The sequence below is a fragment of the Vitis vinifera genome, chromosome 11, assembly GCF_030704535.1.
Source record: "Vitis vinifera cultivar Pinot Noir 40024 chromosome 11, ASM3070453v1".
Classification (NCBI taxonomy): domain Eukaryota; kingdom Viridiplantae; phylum Streptophyta; class Magnoliopsida; order Vitales; family Vitaceae; genus Vitis; species Vitis vinifera.
This window is the reverse complement of record NC_081815.1, coordinates 8,334,689-8,362,158: the sequence shown is the minus strand read 5'-3', so window position 1 is coordinate 8,362,158 and position 27,470 is coordinate 8,334,689. Positions and strand designations below refer to the sequence as shown.

Genomic DNA, 27,470 nt, shown 5'->3' with positions numbered 1-27,470 from the left:
TTGTGGGGGTGGGTGTCTAGGGTTTCATGTTTCAGTGGTTTAAGCCTTTTATCAAAGATTTGACCCCAATGCCTAATATGCAGCTGAATCCCACTCCCAACTCCTTTGAAGGGGCCATACCAAAGACTGAAAAAGACGTGAAATAACTCAAAGCCATTTGTAGCCCATGAACATGTGCCATGCCTGCACCCATTCTATCCCATAGAAAAATAGAATTTTGAAAGACAAAAAAGGACTATAATATCAAAGCCCCATACCTTCTGAAAGACCTTGAACAAGCTTAAGATCCCAGAAAAAGCTCCAAAGATGTAGCTATAAGATGTCTTCATCCAAGCTCTCAACAGTTTTGGAAAACATGACAAAATGAAATATCAGCACTTGCTAATAAGGCACTTCTGGATGGAAACTACACATGGTAGATAAGTGCAGGCAGCTCTCTTTCCAAAACAGCAAAGTTCCTTGAAACAAAAGCAACCCTTTGCCCAGAACCCCTTAATCTAAAATGGGTTGTTGAGTTTGCATGCAAGAAATTCTGATATCAGAAGAAAAGTCCAACTTGTATACAATAAATGTCAATCTTTCGTATTGTGATGCTCCTGGATGCATCTTTTGTTGGGAGATTTGGATAGGAAAACCAATGGAATATCCTCCATTCAAATTCTTACTGGCTCTAGAATCTCCAAAGTGATCATTCAGATCACCATAGAAGAAAGTAGATAATCCAACTCAAAGCCCACAATAATAAGCAAAGAATGATACAAAGTTTATGTTGCCTATACAGGTTCAAAGAAACTTGCTACAAGACACGATCAATAAACATCATCAATTTTAATATATGTATTTCGTTGTATACATTCAAAGAGCACTTTGAACATTGTTAAGTCCTTTGAAATAAGATAATCTCCGCATATAATCATCATCCAGTGATTTATGGGTATGTGTATGTATATATGTTTCATTGTATACGCTCAAAAGATCACTTTCAACAGTATCAAGTCCTTCAAAAGAAGCTAATTTCTACATATAATCATCATTCAATAAATTTAAACATTCTGTACAATTAACTCATTTCAAAGAATTTCATAAAGACACCAACAAGGGGGAAATGGATGTGAGCAACACTAGTAGTGTCCAGGTACAAATGAAGTTACTCACCAAAAATGTAAGGGCACAAATAGGTATGCAGGGGCCTCAAACCCAGGTGGTGGAGATCATTGAAAAGAGTATGTCTGACATAATTCCCATGACAAAGAAGCAGAAATTCCCACTTGCAGAACAGCACACATATTCACAACACTTCCAAGGACTAGAATGATGAGGGATATTAACAAGACCCAGATTGTGCTGAGTAGCAGACTCCTGTAATGGGGGAAAAGAGGTAAGCAGTAAGAGAAAAGAACTAAAAAGACAAACGCAAATGAGATAGAAGGCACATGAATTTGCACTTCAAACCCAAACTTCCTTAACCTTAGATTAGCAGAACTAAGTAGACATGCTTTTATTAACATGCCCTTACCTACATATGGTGGTGTTTCACATTTTGACTCTGGGGGAATTAGTGACACAAGGTTGCTGTCAACATTCTTCGCAAAAGGGCATTACTGGGGAATGAAGGTCAATTGATGAAAGGTCGTGGAGGTTACCAATTCAAATACTTAACAAATTATGTCAATATAAAAAATGGTTAAAATATCAATAAAAGAATCAGTCTATAAAAGGCTACTTGCAACTTTTACAATAGAACTGATCAATAGCCACCCACAAAAAACCCTTTTTCAGGAATAAAAAACTTGCTTTATCACCAATATATGCATGCATACATGCACTATTGGGTATGTACTCTTTCACCATATACTACAGTGTCCTAGGTATTTATGGTATCAGACCCATGGGTATGGCTATTAGGTTTGTTTTATAGCTTCATCTATCTCAGGAGAAATGGTTTGCCTAGAGGCAATCCAGAGGAGCCCGTGTTGGCCATTGAAGGAGGTGTTTTAGGGCAGGATTTCCAGTGATTACTCAGTTAGGTTTGTAAACCCATAAATAGGCTTTAGATTAAGACCTAAAATGAATTCAAGCTTCATATCCATGTCTAGGAGATCCACTTATCCCCAAGAAGCTATAGTAAACAGTGAAGAAGCAAATTATCCTAAGATTCAAAATAACTTGGAAAATTGGAAATTACCTAAGGTTTCCAACCAAGAAATTAAGAAGAAAGGATCTTTTAAGTTTTTCTCAAATTACATGGTTAAGACAACTGAAAAAACCATAAGCTTGGAATAAGATGATCAAGTAATAAGACTTCTAGATAGCAAATCCATAAAAAGACATAAGAAAGATTTACACATTTAGGAATGGTGAAGTAGTTGCTAAGGCATTGGTTAGAATAAGCTTAAATACGTCAATTGTTATGTGTCTAAGAGATAATAAGCATCTTGATTACAAAGATTCTACCATCGGAGCAATTCAAGCAAGATTAAATGATGGACCTGTTTATTTTCAGTGTTATCCTAATTTCATGGTAAGATTAAGAGATGCTTACATCTTAGATTTAGTTTTCCATCATGTTAAGACTCGTAGATTTAGATTTAAGAAAGGAAACAGTTCAGTTTCCATAATTACCAAGTTCTCTTATAAGAGCATGACCACCCATGTAAGATCCAGAGTTTTATGCACTAGTCATAGGGGAGAGACAATTCTCTTTCAATCAAATTTAATGAGTAAATCTAACTATATCATTCCTAAGAAAATCTTGTGGAATGAAGTTGAATTTCCTAAATCATGGCATTTCTCCCATGTTGTTCCACCCACAAACCAAAGAACAGAAAAAATTGAACAAATAGTTCAATAATCTTGTGGATGAGGAGATTTGATCTTCTCTAATTCCTTTAGACATTCTAAAACTCTTAGAATTTTAGAATATGAACTTTCTAAAGCATCATGCTCATCTGTTCCAACTAGAACCACTAAGATGAAGGATCCACATCTTCAAACCTTAAGAATATTAAGTTATCAAGAGTTAAAAGTCACACAAATGTAGCAAAAACCTACTATTCCAAAGATAGGGAGTCTACTCAAGAATCATTGGATATGTCACCCACATATTCTTGGATGATTAATATGATAGATCAAGAATTTGTGATTAACAAGGAATTATTAAGACAATATTTTTTCTTAGAAGAAAACAAAGAAAAAGGAATACAGATTTTAGTTATGTGTCCTAAGTGTCTAGGACCATATATCAAGAAGAATTTTATGATTATCTAAGAAAAAACCAAACCCATGTTAAGTTCTAGAAATGGTTTGAAACTTTTAAAGAAAATGAATTCCTTAGTTATCCATTCAGAGATATCAATAATAATTAAAAAAATAATAAACAATGGAAAACTAGTGACAATAGGATCATAAAATTCAATCCTCCAAAAGCTAAGATAGATCAAAATATTAATGGAACATTAGTAAGAGCATCTCCTTTTAAGATTAGGATTGATGATAAAGGAATTGTTAGTGTAACAAATATTAAGAAAATTATGGACAAAATAATTATACTAATGACACGAAATATGGGATGAAAAATAGTAATTTCTGTATATTAGATTGACTATACACACAGTTTATATAGGAGATTACAAGAGGAGAAATAGGAAACAAGAGACATAATAGGAAACTAACTTATTCCTAAATCAGAAAACTATCTAACTGAATCCCTCAATTTAAGGGATTTTAAAATAATTCTCCTATTATTTACAGCTCAATTATAGCCTATTTACAGATCGACACTCCCCCTCAAGCTGAGGAATAGATGTCTTCCATTCCCAGCTTGAATACAAGATCGTGAAACATTGAACTGTTCAGTCCTTTTGTTAGGATATCAGCTAATTGATGTTCTAATGGAACATGGGACATACACACTACTCCTTCCTCCAATTTTTCTTTGATAAAATGCCTATTAATCTCAATATGTTTTGTCCTATCGTGTTGTATAGGGTTATGAGAAATATTGATAGCTAACTTGTTGTCACAATAGAGTTTCATAGGACCATCCTACTTGATTCTCAAATCATCTAGAATAATCTTCAGCCAAAGTAGTTCACACAACTCTTGAGCAATGACCCTAAACTCTGATTCTGCAGACAACTTTGCTACCACATTCTGCTTTTTCCTTCTTCATGTTACCAGATTACCTCCAAGAAAAGTACAATACCCTGTAGTTGATCTTCGATCCACTAGGGAACCTGCATAGTCAGCGTCGGTGTATGCTTCTAGAGCAAGAGTATTGTTCTTCTTGAACAAAATTCCTTTCCCGGGGTTGCCTTTCAAGTAATGTAGCACCCTGTAAGCAGCTTGAAGATGAGGTTCTCTTGGATCATGCATGAATTGACTGATCACGCTCATTGAGTAGGCGATGTCTAGCCAAGTGTGAGCAAGGTATATGAGTCTACCAACCAGCCTTTGGTACATTCTTTTATCCACCACTGGTTCTTCTTTAGCTTCTCCCAACTTGTATTTTGGATCCATTGGGGTAGAGACTGGTTTACACCCAATCTTCCCTGTTTCTGCCAATAAATCAGTCACATACTTTTGTTGAGAGATGAAGATCCTTTGTGAGGAATATGCCACCTCAATACCGAGGAAGTACTTCAGTTTCCCTAGTTCCTTTATCTCAAACTCTGTTGCTAATCTCTGCTTCACTTCATGATTTTCTCTCTCATCACTTCCAGTCACTATGATGTCGTCAACATAGACTAGAAGAGCAATTACTCCCCTTGCAGCCAAGTGCTTAACGAAGAGAGTGTAGTCACCTTGGCTTTGTTTGTACCCAGACTCTTTCATGACTTTTGCAAATCTCCCAAATCAAGCCCTAGGAGATTGTTTTAGCCCATAAAGAGCATTTTTCAGCTTGCACACCTTATTACCTGTGTTTCCCTCAAATCCCGGTGGGATGTTCATGTAAATCTCTTCATCTAAATCACCATGAAGAAATGCATTCTTAACTTCATACTGTAAAAGTTGCCAATTGTAGCGGGCAACCAATGACAGCAGGATTCTTACAGTATTCATTTTTGCAACTGGAGCAAAAGTCTCTTGATAATCAACTCTATAAGTTTGAGTGTACCCTTTAACTACCAATCTTGCTTTATGTCTCTCAAGAGATCCATTAGCCTTATATTTCAGTGTAAAAATCCACTTGCAATCAACAATGTTTTTCCCTTTCAGTCTTTCAACAATCTCCCATGTTTTATTCTTTTCTGATGCACTAATCTCCTCTCTCATAGCATCCTTCCATTCCCTTTTTGTCAATGCCTCAAAAACAGTGTTAGGGATGATGGTGGTGTTTAGACTCACAATGAAATTCTTATGGGTTGGTGATAGGTGCTTAAGAGACACATAGTGTGATAGTGGATAGAGTGGTCGGTTAGTGCATTCTCTGGTGCCTTTTCTGACAGTAATGGGAAGGTCTAGGTCTAGGTCTAGGTTGTCTGTTGAGTCAGTGGAAGTTTCACCAGATTGTGTATATAAAGGTGGGTATGATCTTACCGTGATTTCATTCCCAGGGTCTGAGTTGGATTCTTGGACTTGCTTTTGTTCTGAAATGGCCTTTTCCCTTGAATACACCTTAGAAAACTGTGGAAAATTGCGAGTGACACTGGCTAGAACAGGGGATGACATGGGTTCAATAGTAAAATTGGGTGACTCAAGTGTGATTGGCTCGGATGACTTAGGTTCTTCATCACCATGGGTTGAGACATGAGGAAGGTCAAGGGGTTCAAAGGACTCACAAGGACTATCTTCCATCATTGAAATCTCCCCCTGAAGAGAGGACTTAGGGAAAAAAATTTATTTTCTGTGAAGATGACATCTGCAGAGATGTAAAATTTTCTGGCTGAGGGATTGTAACACTTGTATCCTTTTTGAGTGGATGAGTAACCAAGGAAGAAACATTTTGTGGCTCAAGGGTCTAGTTTGTCTTTATGTTGGTTGTGGACATGAACAAATGCAGTGCACCCAAATACCCTAGGAGTGAGCCCATTTGAGGTTCTAAAGTGTGGATAGAAACTCTTAAGTATCTCTATAGGGCTTTTGTTGTCTAACACTCGTGAGAGAATTCTATTTATCATGTATGTGGCAGTAAGAACAACTTCCCCCCAATAGGACTTAGGAATATTCCCTTGAAAGAGTAAAGCTCAAGTTGTGTTGAGTAAATGCCCATTTTTCCTTTCGGTTACCCCATTTTGTTGAGGTGTGTTAATACATGATGAGTCATGAAGAATCAACTGTGATTGAAAATAGGATGACAAAATCTGGTTGAAGTAATCTCTAGCATTGTCTGTCCTAAAGCTTTTTATTTTAACCCCAAATTGGTTTTGAAAGATTGAATGGAAATTAGGTATAACAATGCTAACATCATATTTTTGTTTAAGAAGAAAGATCCATGTAACCCGAGTGCAGACATCAATTAAGGATACAAACCCCCAGAAACATTAGGTATAGTCGAAGGACCCCATATGTCACTATGAATCAAATGAAAAGAATGAAAACTTCTTTTATTGCTAATAGGAAAAGATACACGAGTATGTTTTGTCAATTCACAAGTTTCTCAATAAAACTTAGAAATATTTAATCCTTGGAACAAATGAGGAAACATGATCTTTAAAACCCTAAAAGATGGATGACCTAGATGTAGGTGATACAACCAAATGGTATTTTTATTTGAGGAACTGAGAAAAGACAACAACAAATTATTACTAGTTTTCTGAGATGATTCAAGGTGGTAAAGACCGCTCCTTTCCTTAGCAAGTCCAATCCTCCTCCCTGAGCCTTGTTCCTGAAAAACACAATAAAAAGGGAAAAGAATAGCATAACATTTAAGATCGTGGGTAAGCTTTTGAATGGAAACAAGGTTGGCTGACAATTTTGGTACATGGAGGACATTTTTAAGAATAAGGGTAGATGTGATGTATAGGTCTCCGAAACTTGCAACGGTAGCTAAAGAGCTATTGGCCACTGCAATTTTCTTGTTACTTGGGTTTGGGGTATAGGTATGGAAAAGATGAGATTTTGAGGTCATATGGTCTGTGGCACCAGAGTCTATTATCCAAGAGTCATCATAAACCCTGTGTGAGACATTTATGCAAAAAGAGAATGAAGGTGTACCTGAAAGAGCCAAAGAATAAGTTCCAGCAGATTTGTCAAGGGATCCTAACAAGCTTCTTAGCTTCTCCATTTCTTCACTATTGAACCCGTTTGTTGCTGAATTTTCCTTAGTTTTGGGCTGCTCTGCCATGTGTGCTTGAGGCCTTTGTTGTCCTCCACGGTTTTCCCATTCATGACTTGGTGGCTTACCATTCAGCTTCCAACACTTCTCTTTTTTGTGTCTTGGTTTCTTGCAATAGGTGCACCAGAGATTGTCCTTATTCTCCTTCCACTGATTGTCTATACCTAAGAGTTTAGGCAGATCATTCTTTCCTTGCTCTCAATATTCTGTTTTTGCAACTAGGGCTGATCCATCCAAGGTTTGTAGTTCAAGCATAACACTCCTTCGGTTTCCTCGCCTTGAATCAGTGCCACCACCTCATTAAAGCACGGAACCTCCTGCTTGCTAAGAATATGGATTCTCACTTGATCAAATTTTGGGTTAAGCCCAACAAGAAAATCATAGACTCTATCTTGTTCAATGAAATCCTTTAGAACAACGAAATCCTCAAGACATTTAGTTTTTATCACCCTATAATGATCAAGTTCTTGCCATAAAGCTTTCAATTGATTGGCATACTCAGTAACTGTTTTACTTCCCTGTTTTGCAGCAATCATCTTCACCTTAACCTCGTATACTTGAGCTGCATCTCTAGCTTTTGAATACGTCTGTTGGATTGCGTCCCAAATATCCTTAGCCGTAGCCAAAAACATACATGTGTCGCTAATCTCAGGAGTCATAGAATTCCACGACCACGCCATAATCATAGAATCTTCTTCATCCCATGCTTCAAAACGGGGATCTCCAGGTTTCGGCCTTATACCTATAAGATAGTTGATCTTCCATTTCCCTTTCAACATAGTGCGAACAAGTTAAGACCATTTAAGGTAATTTTTTCCATCCAGCCTATACGCAGCCTGAATGTTTTGCAATTCCCCGAGTTGTTGAGATCGAACAATCTCCTCCAATTGTGTTGTAGTAGTTGTCTCTGCAACCTCCGACATCTTCCACGAAAAACCTTCTCTTGGGAATTAAGGCAGATTGCGAAACAAAAACCAGCAGCAATAAAGGCTGGTAAAAGAACACGAGAAATACTCTGTTTTGCCTTCAAAAAATAGAGCAAAACAAAGCAAAGAAAGAAAACGTGAATAAAAAAAATCCAGCTATGAAGGCCAGAAAAAATGGCGATGAAGGCCAGAATGATGCCCAAGTTTTAAAAACCTACTGCTCTGCAACCATGACACAAAATATGGGATGAAAAATAGTAAGTTTTGTATATTAGATTGACTATACACACATTTTACATAGGAGATTACAAGAGGAGAAATAGGAAACAAGAGACATAATAGAAAACTAACTTATTCCTAAATCAGAAAACTATTTAACTGAATCCCTCAATTTAAGGGATTTTAAAATAATTCTCCTATTCTATTTACAACTCAATATTAGCTTATTTATAGCTCGACAACTAGTATGTTTCTTAAGATCCTAGGAGATCAACTCAATAGGATAGAAGAAGTCATTTAAAATCAACAACACATTAAGACAACCTTTATTAAAAAAAGATGATAAACCTTTATTTAAAATCTTTGAAAAAAGATGAAAAACTAAGAGTAACTAGTTATGTTTTCAAGCAAAATACCAAGGTTAAAACCCATGGCTATGGACCTAACCTTTAGCCATGAGATTGGCCATCAAAGTGAGCTTCAAGTTCAATTAAAAATATGTTGAAAACAAAAGTTAACAATTAGTTTTGAAATGGAAGCAAAGATTAAGGAAAAGGGGCTATAAAGAGCATTTTCAAGGAAAAATGATTTTGGCAAAACAACAAACACATGTAGCTCTTTATCTTCCTTATCAAAATCAGTTAAAAACGTTTCCAAAAGGCATTGGAACAAGAGAAAATCAGTAAATGACAAGTCATAATGAGCCCCATATCATACTCTTAAACTTAATGGACTCCAAAAAGGTAAATCGATCCAAGAAATGAACAAATCAAGGTCAAGCAAAGCTTGAAGAACATCTAAACATTAATTTAGGCATATAAATCAACATCTAATAAAGTACCCAAAGTGAGAAAAATGAAGAAAATCATATTAGATCCAAAGATGAAGAGAAATAACCCAAAACCAACCATATGATCTTTCAATATCCACAGCCCATATAACCATCATCCAAAGATCCAATATAAAAAATAAAAAAAAACAAACAAACTAAAAGCAAACACAAAAACTCAAAATTAAGGATTTACCAAAGAAACCCATTCCTAAGTATGAGACTTAACTTATAGTATGTAAAAATCTTCTTCTGTAATCCAGGTTCACCTTCAAACTTCAAGCATTCTCTTCTCTTTCTTCTCTATCTCAAAATGGGTAGAGTTCCCCCTTAGAAGTCAAATAGAGTCCTCAAAAATTGAGCTCTAAGGCTCATATTTTTAAGCCAAGGAAAGGTAGGGATTTTGACACATCTCATCATTTACACCCAAGCTCTTTCTCTTTAAAACTCTCTCAAATTTAAACCTAACTAAGGAGACCCAAAGCCCCAAGTTTAGGCTCACAAAAAACTCCCCCAAAACCAACCTAACCCTTTCCTCCCCCAACCGAGAAAAAAATAAATAAATAAAAATAAAAAGAAGGATAAAAAGTGTTGGGCAAGGAAAAGGGGGCTAAAGGGCTTGTTTCATGTAGATGAAGCCCAACTTAAGCTCCAAATGCGCTAAAACTTTGAGGACTCCTAGGGTGTCATTAAAGTCACACTATAGATGCTAAACTCCCTCCAAAAGGTCTCCAAAAATAGCTCAAAAATCAGTACCAAGGCCAAGTATCGTTCAAACCACTAAGGAGTATGAGAACAAACATGCAAAAGGTGGCTTGTATGCATACTATGCAAGGGTGCAAAGCAAGGGGCACCATGTGCGATCAAAACATGTACTACAAGGAAAAAATGGAGGGTTTACAGGTTCACCTCACGAACTTGGAATCAAGCCCAACTAAATTATAACACAATCAAAAAAGAGATTTTAAGCATTGTTTTATGAATTTCAAAATTTCAAGATGATTGTTTAAACCAAAAGTTTTTAGTCTATGTTGATTGCAAATTAGCAAAATCATCATGTAAAAAAATGGTAAAAATATAGCTTCTAAACATATTTTTACCATATGACAAGCTATTTTAAGTATTTTTATTTTCAAAATGAATATATTAAAGGAGAAAACAACCCGATCTCTGATTTTCTCAATCATGAAGTTTTGCAGAATTCATAAGATCATGGCCCCTAAGAAAGCCACTCAACCTTCTAAGTCCTCTTGTCAATCTTCTAAGAAACCTCAAGAACCTAAAGACTCAAAGAATTCCCATGAAATTTCCAGCAGTTTAAGCACTAGAAAACTCCTTTGAAGCATTCAAGTAGAACAAGAAGAAGATGAGAGATAACTTTTTCTTCCTTGTTCCATTCCCACACCATTTAACCCTATTCAAACTCAATTCTTGAATAGGTTTCTATCCCTATATCATGACCCTTTGCATCATTCAAAAACCTTTAAGACTGCCCACTTTCCAATCATCTCAAGGTCTCAAACCTTTAAGAAAGTAACTCGGTTTTCTTCCTCCCAAAAGAGAGTGGTTTCAAATTCTGATTTAAGAAAACAAGTTGTGGAGGTTATCAACCACACACCAATTTTTAAAAAGTCACAATACTGAAAAAGAATCTTAATCAACCTAATATGGTTATGAAGAGAATTTTTCACTGAAAACCCAAGAGCAATTGACAAGAAAACTTTTCATGATAATTTTCATTATCCTTCTGGCAATCTTTTAAAAAAAAGAGAATTTTATGAACTTATTCTTGTGGATATGGGATTTGTCAAGATTAAGCACAATTCGGATAAGTTTAAATAGTCCACTTGCCACATCCTTAAGATCCTCATAGTTGCACAATGGGGAGGTAATCCTAACTTTCGAAGGGAATTTTCTAAACCCTTTAAGCCTAGATTCTTTTATTATTAGAATTATCAAAGGGCATGTTTATGCTTTCCTCTTTTAGAATAAAAATGTTTATCATTCATAGATGTTCTATTTCTAATCTAAGCGCTCCTTTCCATTCTAGTTCCATAGTTGGTGGAATTATTTTGGTCCAACCATCAAGATCCTCCCAAAACCCTTTCTCCAGGGTTTCAAAATTTTTCAAAAACTTTCATTCCTCCCAAGGAACTATCAGTTTTTCACAAACATTAAATTTTCTTTAGTGCGTTTGCATTGGTTTGGATAATCCAATGGGACTACATCATTGTTGAGGATACTTCAACAATCTTTCTCTCTTTAGAAAGGACTTTCAAGACTAAATGGTGGGACGGTTTGAAGAATGATGGTTCATCCCTTGGTGTTCGAAAGTATTTTCAAGATCATCCTCAAGTTCCATCCATATTAGAAGAAATGTCTTAGTTTTTTCTTAAGAAGCAACAACCTCTTCATCCTCTCTCAAGATAATGATGAAGTTGTTGATTCAAAATTTGAAGCTCAGTCAGAGGCTTCATCAACATTCTACCTACAAGAGAATGAAGATGATTACAAAGGAATTCTTCCTTCTATAAGAAGATCAAGATAAAAAATGATAAGCAATGACCTGGTTCAATTATTAAGATTTTAAGATACAAAAAGAAATAAAAAAAACTAAGCTTCATACAAAAGTAGGCAAAAGTTAAAGTATCTGAAATCTTCATATGGCTACTGTAAGTTCACATGCCTTCAGAAAAGTCTCACATGGTGACATTAAGATTCTTCAAACTTCACATAGTTATAGTAAATTCATATGCCTTTAAAAAAAATAAGACCCTCCACAAGACCACATTAAGATTCTTCAGACAAAAACTGAAGACTCCACATGGCTACAAGAAAGACTAAGACTCTTCAAGAAAAAAGTTAAAACCATTTCAAATGGCTACAAAAGACTTTAGGCAAAAGCTAAGACCTCTTCATATGGCTACAAAAGACTTCATACAAAAGTTAAGACCTCTTCACATGGCTACAAAAGACTCTTTAGAAAAACATTTGAAGAGTTCACATGCCTACAAGAAGATTCATTCACAAGGACCCTTAAGTCTTCTATTTAAAGCTATTATAAAGGAAAGAAGAGGCATCTCTTCCTCCCGCTCCTACTTCTCTCATTTCTTTCTACTCCATTTCCTTTGATATAAAACCTCATGAATTTTTAGAATTTCCATTGTAAGTTATTTTTCTTTGTAAGTTTGTTATGCTATATTATGATGTTTTCATGTTCAAGTATTTTCATATTGATGTTTTAAATTTTGTTTTCACTATCCTCGCATGATGTTTTCATTTACCTAGCCACATTTACTCTTTCACTACATATTACAGTGTCTTGAGTATCTTAGACTTAATTAGTCTTTGGAGAAGATCCTTTTTGTTATGAATAGGATATCTAATCTATCTTAATGCACCATTAAGAGGTTTATAGTTAATTACAAGCCTAGGTGTTCCTCTTTTTAGTTCTACTTATCTTTTTAGTTTGGATTTTCTTATCAGTTTCTTATTAAGGAGGTTTTGAATTTCATTTTTACAGTATTTTAATAACTCCTTATTCATTTGAATTGGTCTTGCCTTAGTGGGAATATCTTTTTCCCTAAATTCTAGATTATAAAGTAACTCTACCTCATGCTCATTCCTATGTCAAAATGCATTAGGGAATTCTAAACAAACTTCTTAGACCAATTTTTCTTCAAACCTTTGAATAGCTTCTTAAGTCTTCTTAATATTTAACTGATCTTCAATTCCCTTTTAACTAATTCTTGGATTAGAAAGTTAATATGGTTTTCTTTAGTCTTGATTCTCCTAGAAATAGTTGCGGATCTTAATTCATTTAAGTTTCAGTTTGTCTATATTCCATATGTTCCTCTCTTATTATGGTGTAAGAAACCAACTAAGGAAACCTCCATTTTATCTGGATTGTGCTTAATCTTGACAGATCTTGTATCCACAAGAATAAGTTTGTAAGATTCTCTTGATATATGGTCCTAAACACTTGGGACACCTTACTATAATGCCATATTCTTTTTTCTTTGTTTTATTCTAAGAAGAAATCTTGTCTTAATATTCCCTTATTAATCACAAATTATTAATCTATCACATCAATCATCTAAGAATACATGGGTAACATATCCAATGATTCTTGGGTAGACTCCCTATCTTTAGAATGATGCTACATTTTTGTGACTTTTGACTCTTGAGAACTCAATATTCTTAGGGTTTGAAGACGCAGATCCTTTCTCCATCTTAGTGGTTTTCGATGGAACAATTGAGCATGATGCTCTGTAGGGTTCATATTCTTAAATTCTAGGACTTCTAGAATGTCTAAAGGAATCAAAGAAGATCAAATCTCCTCCACCACAAGGATATTGAACTATTTGTTCAATTTTTTCTACTCTTTGTTCTATGGGTAGAACAGCATGGGAGAAATGCCATGATTTAGGAAAATCAATTTCATCCCACAAGATTTTCTTAGAAATGATTTAGTTAGATTTACTTATTAAATCCAATTGAAAGAGAATAGCCTCTCTCATAGGACAAGTGCATAAAGCTCCAAATCCTACATTGGTGCTGCCCATACTCTTATAAAAAAACCTGGTAATTATGGAAACTGAACTCATTCCTTCTTTAAATCTAAGTCCATGAGTCTTAACATGAAGAACAATTGAATCTAAGATCAACATCTCTTAATCTTAATGTGAAATTAGGATAACACTAAAAATAAATTGGTCCATCATTTAATCGTACCTAACCTGCTTGGATAATAGAATCTTTGTATTCAAGATGTTTATTATCTTTTCGACAAATAACAATTGAGGTATTTAAGCCTAGACCAATGGCTTAGCAACTATTTGAACCATTCCTAAATGTATAAAACTATAATCTTTCTTATGTCTTTCTATGGATTTGTTATCTAAAACAAACCCAATATCCATACCCATGGCTCTGATACCATAAACACCTAAGACATAGTAGTATATGGTGAACGAGTAAAAGTGACTAAGTAAATGAAAACATCATGTAAGGAGAATGAAAACAAAATTTAAAACTTGAATATGAAAATACTTGAACATGAAAACATCTTAATATATCATAACAAACTTACAATGAGAAATAAATTCTTGAGCTTTTATATCAAAGGAAATGGAGAGGAAAGAAATGAGAGAAGTCGAAACGAGAGGAAGAGATGCCTCTTCTTTCCCTTACAAGAGCTTTACAAGGGTCCTTGTGAATGAATCTTCCTATAGGCATGTGAACTCTTCAACTTTTTTATGAAGAGTCCTCTATAGCGATGTGAAAAGGTCTTAACTTTTGTCTGAAGTCTTCTATAGCCATGTGAAGAGGTCTTCTATAGCCATGTGAAGAGGTCTTTTGCCTAAAGGTTTTTGTAACCATGTGAAAAGGTCTTAACTTTTGTCTTGAAGAGTCTTATCTTTCTTTTAGGCATGTGGAATCTTCAGCTTTTGTCTAAAGAATCTCAATGTGACCATATGAAGAGTCTTATTTTTTTGAAGGCATGTGAACTTACCGTAGTCCTATGAAGTTTGAAGAATCTTAATGTGGCCATGTGAAGAGTCTTACTTTTTTGAAGGCATGTGAACTTATTGTAGCCATGTGAAGACTTCGGATACTTTAACTTTTGTTTGCTTTTGTTTGAAGCTTAGCTTTTTTTAATTGTTTTGGTATCTTAAAATCTTAATGGTTGAACCAAGTCATTGCTTATCATTTTTTATTTTGATCTTCTTATAGAAGGAAGAATTCCTTCACAATCATTTTTTTTTTATATCAGAATTCCTTCACAATCATCTTCATTCACTTGCAAGTAAAATATTGATGAATCCTCTAACTTAGCTTCAAATTCTGCATCAACAGCTTCATTGTCATCTTAAGAGAGGATGGAGAGGTCTTTGAGGAGCTTTCAATATTCCTTTATGGTCTTAGCTACAACAAGTTCTGCTTAGATCCGCTGCTTAAGAAGAAATTAAGACATTTCTTCTGATATGGATGGAACTTAAGGATGAACTTGAAAATACTTTTTGAACAACAAGGGCTGAATTATCATTCTTCAAGTCATCCCACCATTTAGTCTTGAAAGTGCTTCCTTCAGAGGGAAAGACCGCTGAAGCATCCTCAACAATGATAGCCAAAATATTTTGTTTTATCACCAAAATACAAAGTTTTCAAAGGCGTATCTCAAGCACGCGAGGCGAGGCAAAAACGCCCTAACGCATAAATAATAAACGCAACGCGAGAAAGGCGTACGCCTTTTCCACTGAGGCATGTTTGAGGCGCACTTTGATCGCGCCTTTTACGCTCCAAGAAGAAGGCGCACGCGTTGTAGAAGCTGATGTGGCCTTGAAGAAATTAAAAAAAAAAAACCCTAACTGATCCCTAAAGCAAAACCCGAGTCCCGATTGAAGGCAAATAGAAATTGGGAGAAAAACTCCAAAAGGAAACCCTACCTAAAGCGGCGACGGAGTGCTCAACCTCAGGCAGCGACCAATCGCAGAGCATCTTCTCCGGCGGCGATCCCTCTCGTTCATCTCCAGGTATGTCACAATCTCCCTTTCTTCATCTCTGATGCTTCCCCCTCTCGGCTTCATCTTTTTCTCCATCTGCCATGGTTTTCTTCATCTTCCATGGCAATCGACAAATTGACACAGAGAGGCTGGCTCTCTCTTGGCAGTCGGGGTCTCCCACTTCATCAAATTTTTTTTTTTTAATCAAATGCCATCCAATATATATGCATATATATATATATATATATATATATATATATATATATATATATATATATATCTATTTAAATCATTTGACCCCTTAGCCAATAATTTTGACCAGCTCTCAGTCTGAGACTTTCAACCAACAGTCGTTTCTCTTTCACCATTTATATTTTGTAAATATTCCAACTTAAAATTATTTTTATATTTCTTGTTTAATTTTATTTTTCACCCAAACCATTTTTATTTTCTAAATATTTCAGTAAATTGGCTACTTTAAATTATTTTTTTATTTTTGGTTTAATTTTATTTTTCACCCAAATTTTCTTTATTTCATTATTAAATTCTAATTAAATTTTATGTGTATAATTTTTAAATTCTTCTAAAACAAATATTGGTTTTTTTTTAAATTAACCAATTAAATTTTGAATTTCATTTTTAAATTCCTTTCAATTATGTCTTGTTATTATTTTTTAGTCAATTATATTGTTATATAGAAATTTGAATATTATTATTGGTGTTTTTTTTTTTAGAATGAGTTCCTCCGATTTGAAAAATTCAAGAAAAGATTTTGTGTGGAAGTATGTTATTGAAGTTGCCGGGAGCAATATTTAAGATGTAAATTTTACAATCAAAGATGCATGGGAGGGGTGACTCAAGCATCACTTAGCCGGAACTCATCATGGTATGAAACCATGCAACAAGGTTAGTGAAGATGTTAGATTGGAATGCAAAGAGGCATTGGCCAATTTTAAGGATCAAAAAACGAAAAGAAATGAATTGCTCCAAGAAATTGCTATGGGTCCAACTTCAATGCATGAGAGTGTCTTGTCTAAAACAATAGGGACATTAGAGAGTGGGAGTGGGAGTGGGAGTGTAAGTGGGAGTGGGGAACCTATTCCTAGGGGACCCATGGATAAATTTACCACTTCACAACCAAGACAAACTACTTTGAATTCAAAGTGGAAGCAAGAAGAAAGGAAGGAAGTATGTAGAAAAATTGGTAGGTTTATGTATTCAAAAGGTCTCCCATTCAACACTGTGAATGATCCTTATTGGTTTCCTATGATAGATGCTATTGCAAATTTTGGGCCCGGGTTTAAGCCTCTATCTATGCATGAATTGAGGACATGGATTCTTAAAAAAGAGGTGAATGACCTAAGTATCATTATGAAAGATCACAAAAAAGCTTGGAAACAATATGGATGTTCAATTATGTTAGATGGTTGGACAGATGGAAAGAGTAGGTGTCTTATCAATTTTTTGGTGAATAGTCCTGCTGGCACTTGGTTTATGAAATCAATTGATGCTTCTGATACAATAAAAAATGGGGAATTGATGTTCAAATATCTTGATGAGGTGGTTGAAGAAATTGGAGAGGAGAATGTTGTGCAAGTCATCACTAATAATGCCTCTAATTATGTGAATGCTGGAATGAGGCTTATGGAAAAAATGAGAAAATTGTGGTGGACTCCTTGTGTTGCTCATTGTATTGATTTGATGTTGGAGGATATTGGAAAGCTAAATGTTCATACTACTACACTATCTCGAGCTAGGCAAGTAGTGAAGTTCATATATGGGCATACTTGGGTTCTTAGCTTGATGAGAACATTTACAAAAAATCATGAACTTCTTCGTCCAGCAATTACAAGGTTTGCTACTGCATTTCTTACTCTCCAAAGTCTTTATAAGCAAAAGCAAACTCTTATAGCAATGTTCTCCTCAGAAAAATGGTGTTCAAGCACATGGGCTAAAAAGGTAAAAGGTGTGAAAACTCAAAGTACAGTGTTGTTTGATCCAAATTTTTGGCCTCATGTTGCTTTTTGCATAAAGACCACTGTTCCATTAGTTAGTGTCTTGAGAGAGGTTGATTCAGAGGAAAGACCAGCCATGGGTTATATTTATGAGTTGATGGATTCAGTTAAGGAGAAGATTGCATTTAATTGTCGGGATGTGGAGAGAAAATATGGCCCAATTTGGAGAAAAATTGATGCAAGATGAACTCCGCAACTTCATCGACCTTTACATGCAGCGGATTATTATCTTAATCCTCAATTGTGGTATGGAGATAAGTTCTCTAATGCTGATGAGGTGAGGAAGGGATTATTTGAATGCATGGATAGGATGTTGGATTATCAAGAACGTTTAAAAGCTGACATTCAGTTGGACTCATATGACTAAGCAATGGGTGAATTTGGGAGTCGTATTGCAATTGATTCTCGAACATTAAGAAGTCCTACAAGTTGGTGGATGCGTTTTGGGGGTTCAACACCGGAGTTGCAAAAGTTTGTTATTCGAGTCCTTAGCCTTACTTGTAGTGCTTCGGGATGTGAAAGAAATTGGAGCACATTTGAGTCGGTAATACTTCTATTTTTGTAAATTTTTATACATATATTTCTATTTCAATGTTAGAGAACCTTATTTCATTTTAACACATAAATTTGATACTTTTATTATTTGTAGATCCATACAAAAAAAAGAAATAGACTTGAACATCAAAGGTTGAATGCTCTAGTGTATGTAAGATACAACACTAGATTGAGAGAGTGAAGTCTACAAAGGAAACAAAATGTTGATCCGATTTTGGTAAAGGAGATTGATTCGGATGATGAATGGATTGCGGAGAAAGAAGATCCCCTCCTCTCCCTTGATCTTTGTTGGCTTCAAGCTAATGAGTTATTCAGTGTTGATGCCATTAGAGCTGTGTCATCCAACTCCCAAGAGACTGAAACATCATCGGATCACATGGTTTCTTCACATTCCTACAAAAGGAAACATAATGAAGTACCAAATAAGTACTCAAAAATTGAAGTCATAAATTTGATTAAATTTAATAAAAAAACTTATAATATTTACACTTAATTAATTCTTTATGCTAGGTACAAGTGGAGGCAAAGGCAAAGAGAAAGAGTTGAATTTGACACCAATTGATGAAGATGAAGATTTACATGAAATGGGGATACATGATAGTGGACATTTTCCTACTATTGATACATTGGATGAGGATGAGGATGACCTTGAGGATGAGGATTTAAGTTGAAACAATTGACTCTAGTTGTTATTTCATGACTTAGTTATGGATTTTTTGTAAAAGTTTAGAACTATTATTATGGTTGACTCTATTTTCTATTTCATGACTTAGTTATGGTTTTTTGTTAAAGTTTGAAACTATTAGTATAGTTGAATCTAGAATCTATTTTATGACTTTGTTATGGTTTTTTTTTTGTGAAAGTAGGGTACTAGTATGCTTTTTTTTTTATGATTCTAATGAATTGTTTTCATGTTTCTATTTATGCTATTTTATTTTATATATTTAAAATTATTAATTAATTATATAATGTGAGGCTCAAAAAGCTTACGCCTCAACACCTCGAGGCTTACGCCTCGCCTTACGCTTTCGCCTTTAAAAACTTTGCCAAAATATAAGACGACTACATCTTCACAACCCCATCAGATGTCAAAAATATTGTCTCATTGGAGTTGAGGTTGGATGGATAAGAGCAGCTTACTTGATTAAGTTGATTAAATATGAATATCCACATAACATTGGTGTCTTGGTCCAGTGTTAAGAGTTGACCACCATAAAACTGATGCTATGGGTTCAACCACACCTAGTGAAAGAAAAAAAAGTTATGAATATCTACATCTAAAATGTATTGAAGAATGTACTTAAGTATTAAATCTGAGGTGAAATTACTAAACAGCACAAGACATCTACCCAAAAACTGACCCAAACACATCTGGGTATCTAAACAGAACATATTCTTGTGTTAAATACAATGAGCCATCAAATCTATACCCCAATCCAAACTTGCTACATGGATCCCAAAACACTCCCAGATTGTGATGGGATGGATAGAGGTCAGTTGCCTGATTAACTCATCTTGCTTGTTATCATTTCTAACCAACTAGGCATGAAAAATCAACAAAAGTCATTATAAAAGGCAGATGGTGCATCTTAAACAAGGGTTGCAAGTATGGTAAGACAGGATATAAAACATAAAATTTAAGATATTGCCCTCTGCTAGAGATATCTATAAACCTCATGGAAACAGAAATTTTCAAACAATAATTATGCCAAGATAGATAAAAGATAGCAGGAAAGAAAATACCTTCAGCTAGAAATGTCCATCAGCCTCATGGCAACAGCTATAAAAGGGCATGTCAACAAGGTTGTCATGGGACTCATGAGCAAAGATGCAGAAGCTGACTAAAGCCCATGTAAACAAGTACTCCAACACCCACCTAGAGAACCCTATTTATGACAGAACTGTATAAACAACCAACAGCTTGAGAAGACAGCTAAACAACAAACATGAAAAAGAAAATGAAGTTTAGCCAACACACTATAGACTCCATTATCTGTCTGGTTAAAAAACAACTGATTCAGTTTGATAGTGCTTTGTTAATAGTTTGGATAAAATTCTTATCAGAAACAGAACCACATCTAATCCTGGCTGTATGAATTGGCTTCATGACTTCAACCCACCAACATCAGAAACATCTTTCAAGTCAAATCTGGTTAATGGAGAAGAAATAAATTAGAAGCAACAGTCCTTAGATGCACAAGGAACTTTCTATGTTACAACAAATCCAAGATGATGCCCACATCACGATAAGAACACACTAGGATGGGCTCCTGCCTTTACTATATAATAGACTTGATCGAGTATCCCAATCAAATCATAATCATATGACATCTACTTGGTAGTCCAGATTTGATGTGAGCATGTGTACAGAAAAGGCACATAGGATACACTGTACCCAGCCAATAGCACATTCAAAATCCCTAGGAATTATTACCAGGAGGGAAATAAGACCTTATTTTAACAAGATAAAATCAAAGGATAACAGGAAACATAAACTGCATGTAATGAGTTAAAAAGGCAGATCAATGGAATGGCTTTTAGTTAATTTAATAAGAGAAAAACAACCAGCAGTGTAGACATTTGTCAATATATTATATTTTTTTACCTGTTTAAGTATCTGAATCCCCAGCCCAACAACCACTTCATGATTGATACCTGGTTCAAAAAGATAACTCCAACTTGACACTTTTCAAAACTTTTAGATGAATGAACCAAAGTCGGCCCAACTGGATGCTGATCAATAAGTTCCCTGGAGTAAAGAGCAGGGCTGCAGGGACCTCACCACTAGGAGCAGAAACTAAAGATGTACACCAAGATCTAGAAACACCTACTTGCGGCTAATAAATTCTTTCAACACCTCCCTGCAGTTTCCATGCCAGCTTCCAACTCTACTAGTGGCTTGCTTTCCACCATTCCCTTGCATAAGACTGTCATGGCCCATGCTTCAAATGCTGCCATGGGAAGGAGGTGGACCAAGTTCTTATCTAAGCTTGCAGTATGATGCAAGATCATTGAATTATGAAAGTTGTCATCAGAATCACCACCAGTAGCATCAAATGTATATATCTTCATCTCTGGCATCATGCTCTTCATCCCCTCTTCATTTTGGGTTTGATGCTCTGACATGCTGAACATGCTGCCAAGGAACTGTCTCAAGGAGCTTGTTGTGAAAACTGTTGAAAAGGATCACAAGAGGATCCATAAGTGGCACAGTCTAGTTTTTTATGCTTCTTGGCAAAACATAGGTCCAAGAACACTCTGGCAAGTCACAGGTAGCAACCCTAGAGGGACCTTCTGCAGGCCTAGAGCAACCAGGCATGGGGAAAGGATGTAACACACACAGCAAAGATAAACAAAACAAGAAAGGAGAAAATGCTATCATGCATGGTGAAATAGTCATGTTTTAAAGTTTGAGGATGATCAGTACTTTCCTGCTATGTATCTGATAATATGCTAACATTTGAAGAATATGCCTTATTTGCATTTAGGTGCTCCTTGATAAGCATGGAACCTAACTTTCTTATTCCAGGAAAATGAGAGGACTAATTAGAAAACAGTTAGTTACAGATCATAGTTATCAGTTCTTTATTACTGGATGTAGATTATAATTACAGTAAGTCAATTAGGAGCCTTACTGGCATCATACTCAGAGAAAAGTTTCTTCAGATCAGGGGATGCTGTGGTAAGTAAACCAATACATGCATACTATATATATATATATACATATATATAAACAAATAATATTTCCAAATATTTTGTTCTTAGTCAGATCAGAATTTTTTTTGATAGAAAACGACAAAGGGATATATTGATAGAAAAAAAAAGTACAAGAGAAGGATGAGGAATCCTCCCACCAAAGAAAACTAAACTATAAGAATACAAAAACAAGAAAATACACAGTAAAAACATACAAACTCTCTAGATTAGACCAACCCTTGGAATTGCACACCGCTATCCAATCAAGTTGTAACACATTAAGGGGAATCCCCTTAAAAACCTCGGAACAGAAAGCCCAAAGAGAAGCAAGGAAATGAATAGAATCCCAAAGATACTCTGAATTCCTTACTTTATCCTCAAAAATCCTCGCATTTCTTTCCCGCCACACAACCCAAATTAAAGCGATGCTCGCAGCTTGCCACAAAACTATCCCTCTCTTAGATAAACCAAAATCATTATAATTGATGGACAACATGTTGAAAATGCTCCTTGGGGGGACCCAATCCATCTTGGCTAGCTGAAATAATTTGTGCCACAACCCCATCGTCAAAGAGCAATGTAGGAAAAAATGATCTGCTGATTCCCATGCTTCATGCACAGTTTACGAATATCAGGACTAAGAGCTAGTCAGATCAGAATTTTGTACATGTTTATATCATTATGGTAATTATGCAGGTTTCTTCAGCTGTTAAGTGGGTTCTTCTAATGTTTAACAGTAGCTGCAAGAAGCATGGATAGTTATATGTTCCAACTAGATGATATATGCTAGTGACACATGCCACCATTAACACAAAAGGTGAACATCTGTCTCTACTTAAGCATGATTATGGCTAGTTGGTAAATTAGGTAGTTCTAGTATCTGTTAATATTTACTATTTTGTGCCTTTACTAAAATGTGAGCAGCATTAGCATTGACTTGAAGCAATATTTTCCTACAATCTCTCAAAGTATCACATCTGTTAATATTAGGTAGTTCCATCATCTGTTAATATTTAATATTTTGTGTCAATACTGTACTGAACATGTGAGCAGCATTAGCATTGACTTGAAGCAATATTTTCCGACAATCTCTCAAAGTATCACATCTTAGATGAACTCTCCAAGTTTTCAAGTTTCCATGTTTTTGATAAACTCTCCAAAAAACCAAGACTTCAAAAAGAAAACATAATTCTAGCATTTTAAACAGGAAACTCTAATGCAAGCACTAGATCACTTCACATAAAAAGTCTGCCAGTCAGGAAGTTCTTCAAAACCTAAATAAAATAAAGCCATTTTAGAATTTCAACACATGACCACCTTTATTTTTTATCAGCATGGTGAACCATAAAAAGGTGCTGCTTCCTCCTTCCCCTTATTCTAATAATCAAATCATGTGGGACCCAGTTCTTCCTCAACTCAAATCTAATCTGATTAAAACCAGTTTCAGCACATGAGTATATCAAGATGGAGGGGCAATGGGTAAATCTATGTCATCCCTCACCCATCATCATGTTGTAGCCTCAAAGCAATCATAATTCATCGATAATAAATTCCCCATCCTACAAATTGACATAAAACAATTACATTCATTTTCTTGGGAGACAACTTTATACAATGATTTAAAAAAGGGACCGGACCGGACTGGCTGGTCACCAATCCGATTCGGTTGGCTGTTTGAGCCAAATAGCCTTTGAACTAGCATCAAACCGGCGGTCGGACCAGTGAACTGGCTAACTCGGTTGGTTTTGGGTGAACCAAATGGTTCAAAAAACCCCTCTCTCCGCCACCCCTTCCAGCTCTTGGCTCAACCACCTTCGCCCCATTCCTTCTTCCTAGCTCTGCAACTACGCCACCCTCCCTTTCTTCCCAATTCCCAGAGGGCCCCCCCCCCCCCCCCCAAAAACTCCCTCCTACTACAACCCATCTTCCCCTTCCTTTTCTCTTCCCAATTCTCAGCGTGCGCCTCCCCATATTCCCAAGTTTTTTATATTTTTTTATTTTTATTTACCTTTTTAGTTCATCTCCATTATTATTTACTTATTTTATATTTGTTATTTTTTTAACTTTATGATTTTTAAAACTTGTGATTTTAATTTAAATTAATAAAAACATTATAATTTTAAATAAATTTATGATTTTAAAATAAGTTTTTGATTTAAAAATAAATTTTAAAATTTTGATTTTAATTTCCAATTTGAAACTAATTTTTTGATTTTCAAATAAAATTTTATTTTTTAAATAATATATAAATTATATATTTATGACGTCATCGGTTGAATCGCCAATCCAACGAGTGAACCGCCGATCCAACGAGTGAACCGGTAACTATTCTAGTTCAATGACCAGTCCAATTCTGAAAACATTAGTTTTATACAACATAAGCAATTTCTCAATCGTATTGTCATCATTCTTTTTTTATTATAGGCAAATAAAATAAATTTATCGATAGTGCCAAAGGAACAACACACACTAAGCACACAAGACATATACAACAAAAACCAAATAGTCATGCCAAAAATGGGAGAACACATGCGGGGCATGTACAAAAAAAAAAAAAAAAAACTCTTCCTCCATCAATAAGATGTCAACCAATCTACAAAATCAATAAACATTATTGGGTCTTTGTCTATGTACAACCTAACCAACAATAAAAGGTTACTTAGGAATGTGCAGTTCAACATTTGGTTAGACTTCACCTCATGTTCAAAGGATTTTCCATAAAAAGAATGCACAAAGGAATGGCTCTACATACCTTCTTATGTTTTCTTTCCATAAAAGAAACACATCAACTTAAAAGAGTCTCTCCAACCCTTTAAGGAAGCACCCAAGCATTTCAAAACAAAGAGAATAGCAACTGCACAAAACCCTAGTTTTGCAACTATAAATAAGAATGTGATTAATTGATTTCTCTTCATCTTTACAAAGGAAGCATCTATTCAACAACAACCACTCTCTCCTCTAAGGTTAATCCAAAGTCAACATCTTTCTTCAACTGGCCTCTCAAGCAAAAAAAAAAAAACCCGGTTTAGATGGAACTATGAATTTCAAATTATGCCAATTGGGGAAGGAATTGAACTCCCTATATCCAAGACAAAATAGAAAGATTTGATAGAAAACTCCATTCCTCAAATCCATCCAAGCCACCTCATTATCCTCTTCACTATTTATCAACTTTTCTTGCAATCTTGAGAAAAAAAAAAAAATCTTTATATTGTTCAACTCCCAATCATTCAAATGTCTAGGGAAACAAGGATTCTAATGACCCCCCAATCCTGTCTCATGTTATAAATTCACCATTCAAACCTCTCTTGACAAGGCTAAGGCATACAATGAGGGGCAGGGCACATACAAAGGCCCTTCCCCACACCACCTAGCTTTCCAAAACTTCACCCTCCTCCCATCATTCACTACATGCTTGATCGTTGAAAAGGTCCAATCACATTATCATCATAAATCATACATCATGCAAAATCTTCAAAAACTTAGAACATGTTAATCCCAATACAGATCATCCATCAGCAATGATACTTATCAAGTAAAACAAATGGTCCCAGAATTTTGTATAGAGGGCTGGAATGATGTAGCTCTAGATAAACTCTTCACATGCCTTACGTGCAAACCAGGAACCAATCTAAAACTAGCAATTTCAGGATCATATTTGGAGAAGATAGATATTACCAAATTATGTGGGAGCCAATTTTCCTTGACTCAAATACAATTTGATTAAAATGCCAATGAATGCTGTTCTTACCAGACTTCTTCTAACTGAGGCACAATTGAATCCCCGTTATTCTTCTACACAAGTTCAGGTAACGATTGTTGAGAAGGTGAGACTTAGGAGAGCATGACTAATATATATATATATATGGAAACAACAGTTGTTATTTGTTTGCCAATCACAAATACCTTTTTCAGGTAAGATACACTAATCTGAGAGGCCAACACTTCATAGAAAACAACAGCAGCACTAAAATCAACAACGTAACAACAAAAGACTAATAGCTTCACTAAACAAAAATGCAACATTAAAGGTGAGGGCATCTTTCAACACAAAGGACCAAACTTAGCTTAAACTATGAGCCAATTTTGATATCAGTCAATAAGCTTTTTGCCATATCTTGGAGCTCAAATGGCACCACAACATCTAAAATAAAACATACCCCTAATTTTTTTTCATCTGAGGTTGCTACTCATAAGCCTAGCACCAACCCTATCGAGTTGCTTCACCATTGCTACAGCCTTCAACTTCCCTTCCTCCAAGAAAGCTTCTACCATCCGTTCTCCAATCTCCCTTCCCTTCTCTTCGTCATCTGTAATTGCAACTGCAGTCGGCCCTGCTCCACTAATTGTACAGCCAAATGCACCAGCCTCAAGAGCAGCCTTTTTCACTCCTTCCATCCCAGGGATCAAGGGTGCCCTCCTTGGCTCCACAATTCTGTCGGAGGACAATGCCTTGCCCAACCCCCTCAAATCTCCTTGCAAAATCGAGGCTACCAATGCAGCGGCCTGGCTACAATTCCACACGTGATCAGACATCCCGATCTCCGACGGCAATGCCGCCCGCATTTTCTTGGTGGGAGCTTCAAATTCCGGATTCACCAACACAAAAAACAACTCCTTGTCGCTCGGAAACGTCAAAGGAATCAACTCCAAAGGATCATAACTCCGAATCAACACGAATCCTCCCATAAGAGCCGGCGCCACATTGTCCGCGTGATAACCCGAAACTTTAGCTTCCGAGTCAAGCCCAGCAAGGACAAGGTCATCAACTCCCAATTTCCGCCCAAAAATCTCATTCACCGCCACAGCAGCCGCGGCGGCACTGGCAGCGCTCGACCCAAGTCCACTTCCCAATGGCAACCCCTTCTCGAGGGAAAGGGACAGCCCCACCGATCGGACTCCGAGCATTTTCATGACGGAGATAGCGGCAATGCCGGCGCAGTTCCAGAGGGGATTTTTACTGAGCTTCTTGGCGCTATTCCCAACACCATCGATATCGACAATCGAAATCTCCCCGGGCCGAACATCAGGATCCACGCGAAGGGAGACGAAATCGCCTATACCATCAACAGCAGCACCGAGGAAATCGAAACCGGGACCGAGGTTAGCAACGGTTGCGGGTGCGAAGGACTTCACAGAGGTGAAAACTGGTTGAGGATCAGCAGTTAATGTTTTAGAGAAGTTGCATCTGAAGGACCGAGCATGAAGATTGGGTCTGTAATGGTTTGATGAGGGAGAAATGCAAGTGGGTTTTGAGGGGGAGTGGAAGCAAATCGCCATTTGAGCTTCTGAGAAAAGAGCATGAGTGCTGGGGTTTAACGGCTTAAGATGGTGGGCTGGTGGCGCCTGCTGCTCCAAGCAGTGATGCCGAAGAAGGACTGCGGCGCAGACAACCTAGTCTCGATTCACTAGGTTTTACTTTTTACCGATTCATTTGATCATTTGTTA

At 36.0% G+C, this 27,470-nt stretch overlaps 2 protein-coding genes across 9 annotated transcripts; both read right to left on the bottom strand.

Moving 5' to 3' along the window:
- Positions 1 to 892: 892 nt before the first annotated feature.
- LOC100262039 (homoserine kinase) lies at positions 893 to 27,470 on the bottom strand. Of its 8 annotated transcripts, none has more exons than XR_009466879.1 (4): positions 26,183 to 27,470; positions 20,932 to 21,499; positions 20,070 to 20,227; positions 893 to 1,359 (listed from the first exon to the last, which is right to left on the bottom strand). XR_009466879.1 is itself a non-coding variant. In XM_019223144.2 (2 exons), exon 1 carries the CDS (start codon positions 27,300 to 27,302, stop codon positions 26,196 to 26,198), a length of 1,107 nt encoding a protein of 368 aa, XP_019078689.1. In that variant the 5' UTR covers positions 27,303 to 27,470; the 3' UTR covers positions 18,384 to 18,719; positions 26,183 to 26,195. The 8 variants fall into 8 exon arrangements, 2 of the variants coding, with proteins under 2 accessions (XP_019078689.1, XP_059596656.1); XR_786894.3 differs by having other exon boundaries at positions 20,070 to 20,212; XR_786893.3 differs by lacking the exon at positions 893 to 1,359 and adding an exon at positions 18,384 to 18,719 and having other exon boundaries at positions 20,070 to 20,212.
- On the bottom strand, positions 1,192 to 4,833 carry LOC109123374 (retrovirus-related Pol polyprotein from transposon RE1). The gene is made up of 2 exons (XM_019222920.1): positions 4,177 to 4,833; positions 1,192 to 1,359 (listed from the first exon to the last, which is right to left on the bottom strand). Exons 1-2 carry the CDS (start codon positions 4,831 to 4,833, stop codon positions 1,192 to 1,194), a joined length of 825 nt encoding a protein of 274 aa, XP_019078465.1.

Coding starts and splice junctions, on each gene's coding strand:
- LOC109123374 (XM_019222920.1), bottom strand. CDS start 4,833: ATGAAAGAGTCTGGGTACAAACAAAGCCAAGGTGACTACACTCTCTTC. Junction 1,360..4,176: donor CTTTTCTTGGAGGTAATCTG/GTAACATGAAGA, acceptor CCCCCATTACAG/GAGTCTGCTACTCAGCACAA.
- LOC100262039 (XM_019223144.2), bottom strand. CDS start 27,302: ATGGCGATTTGCTTCCACTCCCCCTCAAAACCCACTTGCATTTCTCCC.